Genomic DNA, 13,714 nt, shown 5'->3' on the forward strand with positions numbered 1-13,714 from the left:
GAGAGAGAGAGAGAGAGAGAGAGAGAGAGAGAGAGAGAGAGAGAGAGACCTATAACAGAGATAAATATTAACGTTCAATTTGAAAATGCTATCCGTTCCAGTACTTTCTTTGTTTTATATAACACTCTGCAGCCAAAGACACGCATTATCCTGGACATCGTGCCAGGAAGTGGTACTGAATTTTAATCAGATAACCTAAAATTTCCGTATACTTAAATTTTGATTATTGTTTAAATTTTGATTACTGTTTAAATTGTCATTTTTTCGTTCAATTTGTTTCATATGACTCTGATATTAATTAATTTTTAATTCTCTATCTTATTTTGAATCCTATTACTGATTTTTTATGAATTTAATTAATTTTATTAAATATTAGGATGGGGTAAATATTAATAGATTTTAGAGCAAGTTACAACACTGTTAATTAATACCTCGTGATTAGTTTTAGAATGTAAAAAGAAAAGTTTTTAATGAAAATGATCAAGAAGAACGGTTTGCATTATGTATGGTGAGGTCTATGAAGATAATGGATAATTCCTGGCGAGGAGTGGGTGTAATGTATTGTGTAAACAATAGGCTCATATGAAATGCGTAAAAGATAACACTACCTGATTTGTATTTATCATACTTTATTTGTATTTATCATTCTGATGATGAATAGTCGTGATTGTTTAATAAGTTTATTAAATCGAAAATCGATTAATATAATAAAAATACTATGCTATGATTTTTCTTCATTCAAATAATAATAATATAATGTTACATGTTAAATACCAATGTTTTTTGCTTTTTAAAGAGGTTTATGCGATATTTTTGTTAATAAATCAGTTTATTAAATCAAAGTCTGATTAATATAATAAGAACTATATGTTGTGATTATGTTTCTAAATAATACATAATATGATATTACATAATACGTAATATAATGTTACTAGCTATATTTAATGAATAATCAATGTACCATAATCTTTTTTGTTATAAGCAAATAATTGTTTTGTATATAATCACATCATTTAATTAACCTCAAATAAAAAATCCTATAAAATAAAAATATCTAATAATATTAAATATAAAATATCTAGTAATATCTAGTAATATTAATGTACATCTCATATGTTAATAATTATCCCTGGATTGTTTAGTCTTGCCTCAAATACGGGGCAAAAATTAACATGACACTCTTTCCAAAAATAGTGTCTTGCCGAAAACTCATTATTTAAAAAAAAATCCTTATTTAACTATTCAATAATTAATCATATTACCACTTACAAAAAGCAATAATATATCCAAATAATATCTGAATTCGAAATTACAGTTGCTTTTTCAAAGTGTTAATTATAGCCCGGGTCTTCTCTACTAATTCATTGAATTACTCAACACATTGAATTACTTAAGTATTAAAGATCCAGCTTCAACCGGTATAATTAATTTCTAGTTTATATTGTATTCTCCCATGTATGGTCTAAAAATAAAATTCTTATTATTCATAATTGTTCAATAAAACTGCGTTCGAAAATATCACCCGAATGCCTCCCTCCCCGTGTATCATCTTATCCTTGTTTAACATTGGGTGAACAATAGGAATAAAATGATACACGGGGACACACAGGATGTTTCCGAATACAACCTTACTAGGGAATTTGCTCACTTTTGTAATTTTCATCTCATTTCAAGATACACAATCTCCCTTAAGGGGATCCTAAAGCCGTCTGTATTACTGACTAAATCGTAATTCTTGTAACAATTACTTTTTTCCTCTTTTACAGATTTGCAAAAAAAAGACCTTCTTTTTGACTGAACTTTTGCACAATTCGTCTTTCTTCCTCTTCTTTTTTCTTGAAGAGAAAAGGAAGATGAAGTGGTGCAAAAGTTCAGTAAAAAACAGGTCTAATGTGTCGCTCTGCCCCGCGAACCGAGATATTAAGCATTAAAAGTTGACGACTATTGAATTAGGAAATCTATCAACCATAAAGTATTGTGATGCAAGCATCCGCTGCGATTACATTTTCATACTCTATTATGTATTTTAAGTACTTTTCTTGTAAAAAAGAGCACGACATTTGAACTAAATAATCAAATTAAGTGCAATAGGATCGACGAGATATACTATTAAAAACAGTCGACAAACGTGAGTATTAATGGGATAATTGAAGAATGATGACATTACAGAGGAAAAAAGAAATTGTTACAATTAATAAAAATTTACGATTATTAACATACTTCGATAATTTAATACTAAATCCGTGATTTTTTATTATATAAATCGAGTATTAAGTTTTAAACATATGAGGGTGAATTAAATATAAACTGAATTTATTCTTTTTTAAATTTATTGAAGCACTATAAAAATACGTACAAAATTATTTCTCTACATAATCCCCTTAAATCCAATTGTTCCACCTTTTAGTAAACCTTTACCTGTTGGATAAATAGCAAGATTACCCAATTACATGCGCGGATTTCCAGATTTATCTAACAGGTAAAATTTTTCAAAAGATGGAATAACCGGTCCTTAGAAACAATTTTTCTCAATAGGATTAGATAGTATTTTTATTTCGCTATCGTAAAATAAAGGTTGTGACACCAGTCAATTACGCAAGAATACTTCGACAGCAATATTATCATTAAATCCTCCAAGTGCTTCTTTTAATAAAACGATAATCACAGGGCGAATCCGGAGAATATTCCAGTGTAGTCCAGAAAAAATTCTCAATTTTTTGTCAAGTTTGGACAATTATATAGAGCCGGGCATTGTTGTGTAGCAGGATAAATCTCGTATTGGAAATTCGCATCTTTTCCGAAGATATGCGAGTTTTGTTTCGTTCAAAAGTTGGCAGTAGTATGCGGCGTTCACAATACAATGTTCATGGAGAAACTCAATGTACAAAATTCCTTTGAAATAAAAAAATACAGTTGCAGAAACTTTTCCTGAGCTGAAACTGACATCGATGAGCTTTATTTTCAACTACTTCTCGTCTTTCTAAAAATTGTTAGTGCCACGCGTATACTTGAGTCTTCTTAAGATGTTGTTCCCGAATTGTGCCTTAAACTTTCTCAAAATTTTGAACAGTTTTACATCCTCTATCGTAAGAAATTTGATAATAATTCTTGATAATAACTATTAAAGCTCAAAAAGATCTGTGCCCACATTATTTAAAAAATAATGTAGTATACAAAATCAATTGTAAAGATTGTTATGCGCCTTATATTGGTCAAACAGGAAGACAACTTAAGACGAGAATTACAGAACACCGTAACTATATAAACTGGAAAACTTTCAATTTTTCGGTAATAACCGAACATAGATTATAATTCAAACATGAATTTGATTGGGATAACATTTTAATTATAGATGAAGAACCGTGCTATAGTAAAAAAGTAAACGTTTAAATGATTGTAAACGTTAAAATGAAATTTTTGAAATGATTAATATTAAAAAACAGAAAAATAGTTTAAATCTACAGACAGATACTATAGATCTTCATAAATCATATTTACCAATAATAAATACTGTATGACTTTGCATCACTGGTACTGCGTAAATTCTGCTAGTCTTTGTTTAATCGTCGCTTATCTTTTGTAACGTTCACATGTATTAGTCTGACCATCTTGTTTGTTAAATTATGCGATTGATTCTTTTTACATAAAAGAATGTTGTTAATCATCACTGGACATATGTTTTAACATTATCATATTTTGTTACTTCTTTGGTGAATTTTATTTTGATTGACGTTTGTATAAATTAGTTTGAATTGTTCTTAATTTTCTCATATTCACAGATTCATTGAAATTTTAACATTCAGTCGATCAGCTATTTGGGAACAATTTCTATTTGTCAACGTATTATACAATCCATCGGAGATCGTTAATTTATCTTTACTTGGTATTATCATTTCACTCGTCTGCGGGTTGCTATTATAAATTTGAAGATGGCTCGATCAAGAAGCCGAAACATATAATTATTGTTTGATTAAATCATCGAGATAGTTTGTTGTTCTATTTTATATGTTATATCATCAAGATTTTTAGAGAAATGATATCGAGAATCTGTATTATATATATATGTTTTTATATTCAATTTTTATTTATTTTTGACTCTTATATGCTCTTTACTTAGGTTTATTTTTATTTGATAACAATCTTTAATATAATTTTAGATTTGATAATAACCTATTGCGCAATGGACGAGAGTATCTCTTGTTCTGACATAGTGATACTGACTAAAGGAATGGTAGTATGGACCCTAACTAACGCTTAGAAGCCTCTCTTTGTTCACCTCACAGCATGTACAAAACTAAATCCGATTTATATTTGATTCATCTCTTATATATAAGGGAAATCATGGGTCATCGATTGTTTAACATAATCTAAAATTTAAATTAATACTACTGGTACGACTGTTACTTCGTATTATGCCCATACTTTTTATCTGAGTGGCAGTGATTAAATTCCATTGCATCGAGAAACATCGATCGTTAATGGTTTTCGTGATGCAATAGTAACTCTTTAACCGCATAAAAATGTTTTAATATTGTTTTTGCAGTAGAACATTCATGTATGAAGAAAGTGCAAGTTTTTTGCGCATCTTTTCTCATTTTACTACTTTACTACTTTACAGTAATAATCTAACATTTATTTTTTATTAAATGTTTAATTAAATGTAAAATTGAGATATCGGGCTATACATTAAATATAAGATGAAACAGGACAATACAGAAAGTACTATATGTATTCAAAGGGCAATTTATCCTTCTAAGCAATTAATTTTATTTTCTCGTAATAAATTTTTTATCTTATATCAATGATTATATTATATCAATGATTATTTCTCATTTATTTTCTTATAATTTTCTATTGTGTTATTTAATTAATTGTAATTATATTTTATTAGTGACATATTAGTGACTATGCTAAGAATATGTAAGTAATTGAAAATACTTTTCAATTTTTGTCACCATTACTTCATCCTATTATTTTGTGTGTGACTTATAGTATCTCGGGGATGAGACACCATGGGTCATTTTTAAAAAAATATATTTGTATTTTTTTCTTAAAACTAATAAATATTTATTAAATATATTTATTAAATTTTAAAATGCATTGTGCTTTAATTATTAAAAAAAAAGACACAAAAATTTTTATATTTAGATACTTTTAAGAGTTTGAATTTTTGTGACTTATGGTGCCCCGGTCTCTCCTATACATGTCTACAAAACTAATAAATCATGAAATTAATACCATATTATTAGTTTTTATTTTTCTTACTTTTCTTCTTCTTACTTTTAATCACTTAAATTTTAACAGTTACGCTAACTTCCATAAGTGCCGATCATCTTTATAGATAATACCTTGTTAGTGATAATAGTTAGTGATAAAAAAATTAGAATAATTACTTAGAATGATTCTTCCTTCTCACCTCTCCTAAAATTTTAATATTGGTTTACAAACACAAATTCACTACCTTAAAAACACAAATTCACTGCTTTAAACATACAAATTCTTTGCATTAGCAGTGTTTGAAGCAGTTTTTAAAGCAGAGAATTTTGGTTTTTAATGTGGTTCTTTAGTGCCGAAAATTTGAGATGCCTCACCAGGACCCATCCAAAATTACAAATATCTGTATAATTTGAATAAAATATTAAAGTATGTGTATTTTAATGAAATAGTAGAACATACAATAATAAATCAAAAGCTATATCTTCATTGAACGAAAACAAGATGAGATTATAACCGGTATTCATAGTCGAATCTTATATTTAAGATCGTCTTAAGTACAGTCTTAAGAAGTTACGAACCAATCAGAGAGCCGTATTAGCGTCTTAAGACATTACTTAAGACAGTCTTGAAATAAGAATGGACTATAAATATCGCTTTATTGTCTGCTTTTTAAGGTTAAATTTATATGCAAATTTATATATACATAAATATCTTTCCAGAATGGCCGTTGCCCTATTATTTTTTTATCACCATTAAAAATCGTAATTTTTAAAACTCGTTTTTTTATTATCTCATTTTTGAGAAAAATCTATGGTAAGATTCGTACAGTTAGTTAAAGAAGTATCTGCGAGCCTTATCTATCACTAAGTAAAAGGTTACATTTTCATTTTTTCTCTTTTATTATTTCATTAACCTACTATAGAATTTTGCATATGCCAATTTCGGTATTTCAACTTCATTATATAAAAAAATTAGACATTTCTATAATAAATCGATTTACTAAAGAACTATCTTAAAGCAGTGAATTTTAGTGTTTTTAAAGTACTAGAATTTGAGATTGTAAAGCAATGATTTTTTTGGTAATTATTTAGAATAACTCCCACTCTTTAAATCTTAATAAAAATAAACTTATTCGATATGTTTTCACTCAAAAAATCACGAAAGAATCTGACAAAAAACACGGCAATCAGTCTCGTGAATCAAGTTATTAAGCGTTAAATTTGGAGACTTTAGAGATTAAGATATCTATTATCCCGATACAATACAGCACTATGTATATGTTCTGCATTAATTACACAAATCATTGCTTTAAAAACACAAATTCACTTAATGCAAAGAATTTGTGTGCTTAAAGCAATGAATTTTTTTTTATAAAGCAGTGAATTTGTGTTTGTAAAGCACAATGAATTTGTAAAGTAGTGAATTTGCGTTTTTAAAGTAGTGAATTTGTGTTTTTAAAGCAGTGAATTTGTATTTTTAAAGCAGTGAATTTATTTTAAAGCAGAGAATTTGTATTTTTAAAGCAGTGAATTTGTGTAATTAACACAAAACGTATAGTGTTATGTTGAGTTGGGATGACAGATATCTTAATCTCTAAAATCTCCAACTTTAATGCTTAATAACTCGATTTACGAAGCCGACCGTCGTGTTTTTGCCAAAGTTTTTCGTTTTGAAAACACGTCGAATAAGTATATTTTTATTAAGATTTAAGGTGGGTGGGAGGAAGAGATTATTCTAAATAATTACCATTTTTTTTTTAAAGGTAACGACAATACATGCTCCCATTACACTGCATGACAGATTTCTTAACTTCAATAATCGACTTTAACGCTTAATATCTCGATTCGCGAGATTGAGCGATACTTTTTTCTGCCAGATTCGTTCACTTCGTACAAAAACGCGTCGAATAAGCCTAATCATTTCACTGAAATCAACGATCAATTTCGATCTGAAATCGGTGAGAAAGCTGCCTTCTTCAATTATCCCCAATTTTTGAGCTCCGGAGACTGAACTGTATAATTATTACTTTTTCCAACAGATTTGACTTCTAAGGATACGTCAACGCGATGCTACAAACGCTTTGAAGTGTTTTTTAATTGGTCAGTTCGTAAAATTCTTTCTCCTAACTGGTCCATCAAATGCTTCAAAGCATTTGTAGTGTATGTATTTATTTGTGACCACAGTCTAAGTAGCAATTAATAATTTTTTAACAGTAGGATATGACCAACCTTTAGATGTATGAATTTTGTGATTAGATAGCTTAATCAAATGGCTTATTGGAGTACACATTCTTTGCTTCGTATAGAATAGATATAGTTGCCGTAGAACAAACATTATTTTTAATACGCTATTTCATACAAGATATTGAAACACTTTAAAACCAAATCAACGGCGATATTCAAAAACAAACCGGGAAGAGCAAAATACACAAGCAAAAATATTGGTTATACTGCACCGCAACAGAGAAACAAGACTGAGAATAAAGAGGATTAAATAGAGCGGAATATGATGTAAAAATACAGGGAGAAATGTTTCCGCGAATGCGCAATAGGAGTTTGGACCCAAATTTGATTGGCTATTCCAGTATGCTACTGCTATTGGCTGCTTTTCAATTAGAACACAGAACATTAAAATATGTATTCATGGTGTCGCTTGTCGCTCATTCAGCGACACATAAGTCACGTGATTTCATATGCTAACCTGGTGTTGTTCATATAAATGGACTAGCAGCGATAAATTTTTGATAATTATATTAATTTTGTTGTGTAAAGTGCTGTAAAGTCCAAAATATCATATCAAAAATAATATTACGATTGGACCTGTCAAATTGATGCAATTGTACACAACAAAAATAAAATGAAACTACGACAAAATAGACTAATAGTATATATGCATTAATGAATGTACAAATTTAAAAAGAAAATATAAAAAAAAAAGATTTTTCTTTATTTGAAAGATGACGTGAATATAGATTGGAAAAAAATTATTAAATTATCAACAAATCAATGCACATAACTAATCATGTGCACTGAACTATATATACACTGGAATGGGCATTGAGGAAAATTTGTGGCCGCAATTGATCAGCCGCCATTTTAATTGGGATGATATTTCAGCGAATTAGAAACGTTTGCTGCGCGCGCTGCGATCGATATATCGATGTACTATCGATGTATAGAAATCTATATGGACATGAATGGTATATAAATAAAAATAATGTTACTTCAGTTTTATTAGTTTCATTCAATAAAAATTTGTTCATTCATAAAAAATTCAAAAAAATTGAATTACATTCAATAAAATAACATTAATAATACTTTTCATATCCTATATCGTTAACACATGTGCAGAAATTGATACATTCACAAAAATTCACAAAAATTCTTTGGGAGTACAAATTAGTTTGATCCTTTTCTCTAAAGACTGGCTCCAGCTGTTGTGAATGGTTCATAGTGATTTTGGCGGTTTCAGAGAGGAACATCTGCTAATAATATTCAGTTTGCTTTGAGTTTCATACAAAAACCTTGATTTTTACTGTGTTTGAAATATCGAATTTTGTGTTAACCAAGCAATATTTGCGGGAGATTTTGATTTTCTGCTTTAATTAGAAGAAAAGTGCGGCTGAAGCTCATTGAATGCTTGTCGAAGTTTATGGTGACACTGCTCCAACTGATAAATCATGTAGGGAATGGTTTCGACGTTTCAAGAATGGAGATTTCAGCGTTGAAGACAAGCCTCGCTCTGGACAGCCAAAAAAATTCGAAGACAAAGAATTAGAGGCATTACTCGAAGAAGATCAGAGTCAAACGCAAGAGGAATCTTACAGAATCATTGGGAGTAATCAACAAGTCGTTTCTGTACAATTAAGAGCCATGGGAATGATTCAAAAACAAGGGGGCTTTAAACCGAGAGATGTTGAAAGGCGATTTTTTACTTGCGAACAGCTGATTCAAAGACAACAGAGAAAAGATTTTTTGCATCGGATTGTGACTGAAGATGAGAAGTAGATATTTTACGACAACCTCAAGAAGAAAAAATACTACGCTAAGTCCGGTCAATCGTTGCCTCAACACCACGACCGAACATTCATGGTTCGAAGATCATGCTCTGTATCTGGTAGGACCAAAAAGGTCTTGTTTATTATGAGCTGCTGAAATCTGGCGATTCCATTACGGGCGATCGGTATCAGCTACAATTGATTTGTTTGAGTCGTGCATTGCGAGAAAAACGGCCGAAATATGAGCAAAGACATGATAAAGTTATTCTTCTTCATGTCAACGCTCGGCCTCATGTCGCTAAAGTCGTTAAAAAATATTTGGAAACGCTCAAATGAGATGTTTTACCGCACCCGCCGTATTCTCCGGAACATTGCTCCTTCTGATTACTGGTTGTTCCAAAAGATGCAGCAAGTCACCGGTTCACTTCTTTCGCAGAAATCGAAAATTGGATCGCCTCCAAAGACGTCATTTTTTCGAAATGGAATTCGAAAATTGCCTGAGAGATGGGAAAAAGTAATAGGCAGCGATGGACAATACTTTAATTGATCTGTTCATTCATTTTGTTTTGAAATAAATGCATTTTTGAACGGATCGAACTAATTTGTACTCCCAATATGAAATGAAATGCCCTTTTTACTTCTTTCCTCATTTCCTCACAGTACTTCATGTTCATGCTTTGCATATTTTACAATTATGCGATTTTATAATCTTTCAAATATAATTCCACATTACACATGATGACATATGCTTTTACTGACATATGCGTCTCACTAAAGAACACTAAACATAAGTGCACATGAGCCTGAAAGTTTCTGATTCGCTCTTATATTGACCAAATTAAAATGGCTAATTAATTGGTGCCACGATTTTCTATGCTTTACAGCGAAGATGCCCATTTCAGTGTATATATAGGGCTATATTCGGAAACATCACTTGTTGGTGTATTTCGATGACTTCAGTGGAGAAGTAGTGGGGATATTATGTGCCTTTGCGTAATGAGTATTCCCGAATGGCTTCCGTGGCATCTCAATTCTACCTCACCGCTCACGTTTAACCCTAATCTCGAACTAAACAATTCATTGGTGAAGAAAGGCAGTGGAATGATTGTAAAGAGGAACGATGGCGGTATATGATTGTAAAAAGAAAGGAATATAAGTCGTTCCTTCCAAATTTCGAATTTCAATTGATCGATCATAAAACATGATGCATAAGAAAATCAACCAATCAGATTTTTTTAATTCATGGAAAGGAAGGAAATAAAGGACTTTGATTAGTTTATTTTCTTATGCCTCATGTGTTATGCAAGAGTGCTCCCCGCTTTTAGGGCTGCCGTACATAAAATTTCGCAACAGTGACCGTAAACTTAAGCCGATGAACCAATTAGGATATTGCTTTAGATGTACATAATGTAACAGAAATAAAAATAACAGTAAACTTATCCATAACTTTGTAATAAGATGAATTTCAATCGATTGAAATCGCCTTATGTATAAATTTACTGCTACTTTTATTTCCTTTAGAGTAGATTTAAAGCAATATCTTAATTGGCTTATCGACTTAAGTTCTTAGTCCGGATCTACAATTGGTGATTTATGCCTCAAGCCATAAGAAATGACGAATTATAGTACAAGGAGAATAATCAATTGCGATTCGTTCATTTCTTACGGCTTAAGGTTTAAAAATCTATTATACATCCGGACTTAAGATTACTGTTACAGAAATTTTGTCTGCGGCATCATTAAGGGCTGCTTTTATTCTATGAGCTGTAGTATACGTTGCGTGCACTATACAGTGTGTGGAAATAATTGCCAAATATTTGATGGGCAGATAGAGCGGACTAAATTGAGTGGAAAAGCCCTCTATCATTTTGTAAGTTTTCCTAATAGTTAATGAGATATTAATCCTTAAAAATAATCGAATATTACTGCGAAGTGTATACGCCTACCGATCGCTTGGCGCGCGAGTCGTGGGGAGCGGGACTAGCCTGGCAAGCGCGCCGTCCGAACTATGAAGACAATGTGCGCGGAGCGCTTGCCAGCCAATCCCCAACTTCCAAGGCCCGCGCACCAAGCGATCGGTAGACACTTCGCAGTAGTAGGCCGGGCGAGCGCGCGTATTCGGCTATCTTTAAGGATTAATATCTCATTAACTATTGGGAAAATTTAAAAAAGGGTAGAGGATTTTTCGACTCAGTTTAGTTCGTTCTACCTGACCTGAAATATTTGGCGATTATTTCCAGACACCCTATATATTTCGAGTAAAATTTTCCTCGGAGAGTAAGTTTTGGAACGTTGCTTAAATCTACGTACTCTAATGAAATTAGAAATAGCAGTTAACTTATCCATAAGGCGAATTTCAATCAGTTGACATTCGCCTTATTGCGAGGTTATGGATAAATTTATTATTATTTCCATTTCCGTTAGATTACATAATCTAAAGCAGCATCCTTATTGATTTATCGGCTTAAGTTTACACTTTACGCATACTGTTATAGAATTTTATCTGCGGCAGCCCTTAGGCCGGAATTAGACTATGCATTAAAGATTGAGATTAAAGATTAAAGATTGAAATTTCATCAATGAGGACAAAGAAGTTTTGGCTCCTTTTGTTTTGATTGCTCAAACTTCAATCTTTCAATGTTATTCTTCAATGCGTAGTCTGATTCTAGCCTTAGGCTATATCCACACAAACTTATATATACGCATAAACGAATGCATAAAGAAAATTATCCAATCGCATTTTTTCTAAAAACGCACGTAAAATGTGATTGGATAATTTTCTTTATGCATACGTTTATGCAACTATGCAAGTTTGTTTGAATATACTTTTACAGTCTGTTGCGGAATTTTATGTACAGTAGCCTTAACGTATCGTCACACGTCGTACACGCACTATAAAGCCAGCGACATACGATGCTTATTTGATCGCTGGACTGCTAGCTGGATTAAAATCTTGTCGCCGTATTGCGGTACTGTCAATAGCCTAGTTTCCAATGAGGGTTTAAATCAAATCAGAATGTAAGAATCAACCGACTACGAGCATTCCCTTGTTTGACAGGGAAATCTTCGACTATTGGTTAATTCTTGTATTTTGATCCAGTTTAAACCCTCGGTGGAAATTAGTGCTAGATTCACACTGAATCCGACTAGGGTCCTCCCTGACAGCACAAAGTAGATTCTAAGTCAACTCTGAGTCGACTGTAACTTCTAGACGTCTGAAAAATGGACATCCGTAAGTCGACTTTAGATGACTTGGAGACGTCTTTAAGCCATACAATGTCTTTAAGCCAGTCAATGTCACTTTAAAGACGACTGTAAACCGACTTCAACTATTCTAGGCTGTGGTCCAATTCATGCTCATAACGCTCATGAACAGTATTCATCATTGTTTAATTATAGTTAAACAACAAGGACGAAATGATTCCACATTTAAGCTTTATGAGCGTAAATCGCAGACGTCCTAAAGTCGATATTGTACAAAGTCTGTACAAAGTCGACTTACAATCGACTCTAAAGGCCTGACTTAGCAAAATCAACTTACAGTCGAGGTTTGCGCTGTTAGGGAGGCCGTTATAGGCTGTGGTCAAAGGCTGTAGTCAAGTCTCACGACAAATGCTTTGAAGCATTTAATGAATCAATTAGAAGAAAAAATTTTATAAACTGTCCAATTAAAAAACGCTTCACAGCATTTGCAGCATCGCGTTGACCGTACTTTTAGATATAACTCGTACTGAGAGAATCGCAATCGCTATCCTGATTTCTGATTGGTTCCGCCATTTTTTCTAAGGATAATCTTTTAGGATTCTAATTTTGGTATTATTATTTTTAAATCTTGATGTGTATACTGTCTCCAGAGAAAATCAATAATCGTTGTAATCAGTTTCAAACATTGTTATAGGAATCGTACTCCGTTTGAGGAATGACAGATATAAATATAGGTCGTCATTTTTTCTTTAGACGATCAATTATAACCTTTAAATATGCTCGGTTGCGCTTCTCTGTTGTATCTAGGACTCTAGATCCGACGTGCGTCATACGACGCTCTGCAACCAATCAAAAAATAGGATTTTGCTTCGTATCATCAATACAAAATAAATTTCTGCTTTCTGATTGGTGGGTCACCTTCGTATAACACACACGTCGGATCCAGTGTGAATCCAGCATAGGCCAGTTACTACGTTTACACGGCACGCTTTACTAAGTAACTCGAACGAAGCGGGTGCGGGGCGAATAATCTTCGTGATCTCGATGCTGTTGGCTAGTTATTCCAGTACATTTATTCCATTCTTCAGAGGAATAACTATGATTGGTCAATTTCATAACATCAATGTTATAACTTCGTCGTAAAGCGTTTACATAAATCGCAAACACAGAACGCATTTGCGACAGCCAATCAGAAGTGCCAATAATACTAATAACAGCTTTTGATTGGTTGTCGCAAATGCGTTTGCAAACTGCGTTCTGCGTTTGCGACTTACGTAGATGGTCCTTAACAGAGCT

General features: G+C 32.0%; 1 protein-coding gene across 1 annotated transcript in view; it reads right to left on the minus strand.

Annotated features, from left to right (window-relative positions):
- LOC108690006 (adrenodoxin-like protein, mitochondrial) overlaps positions 1-7,674 on the minus strand; it is a 33,216-nt gene extending 25,542 nt beyond the window's left edge. Inside the window, exon 1 of the mRNA XM_018197040.1 lies at positions 7,446-7,674. Coding sequence (XP_018052529.1) covers positions 7,446-7,551 — 106 coding nt within the window. The 5' untranslated portion in view covers positions 7,552-7,674. The remainder of the gene's footprint in view (positions 1-7,445) is intronic.
- Between the last annotated feature and the right edge of the window lie 6,040 nt (positions 7,675-13,714).

Source organism: Atta colombica, unplaced genomic scaffold (genome assembly GCF_001594045.1).
Source record: "Atta colombica isolate Treedump-2 unplaced genomic scaffold, Acol1.0 scaffold29, whole genome shotgun sequence".
In the NCBI taxonomy this organism is placed as follows: Eukaryota; Metazoa; Arthropoda; class Insecta; order Hymenoptera; family Formicidae; genus Atta; species Atta colombica.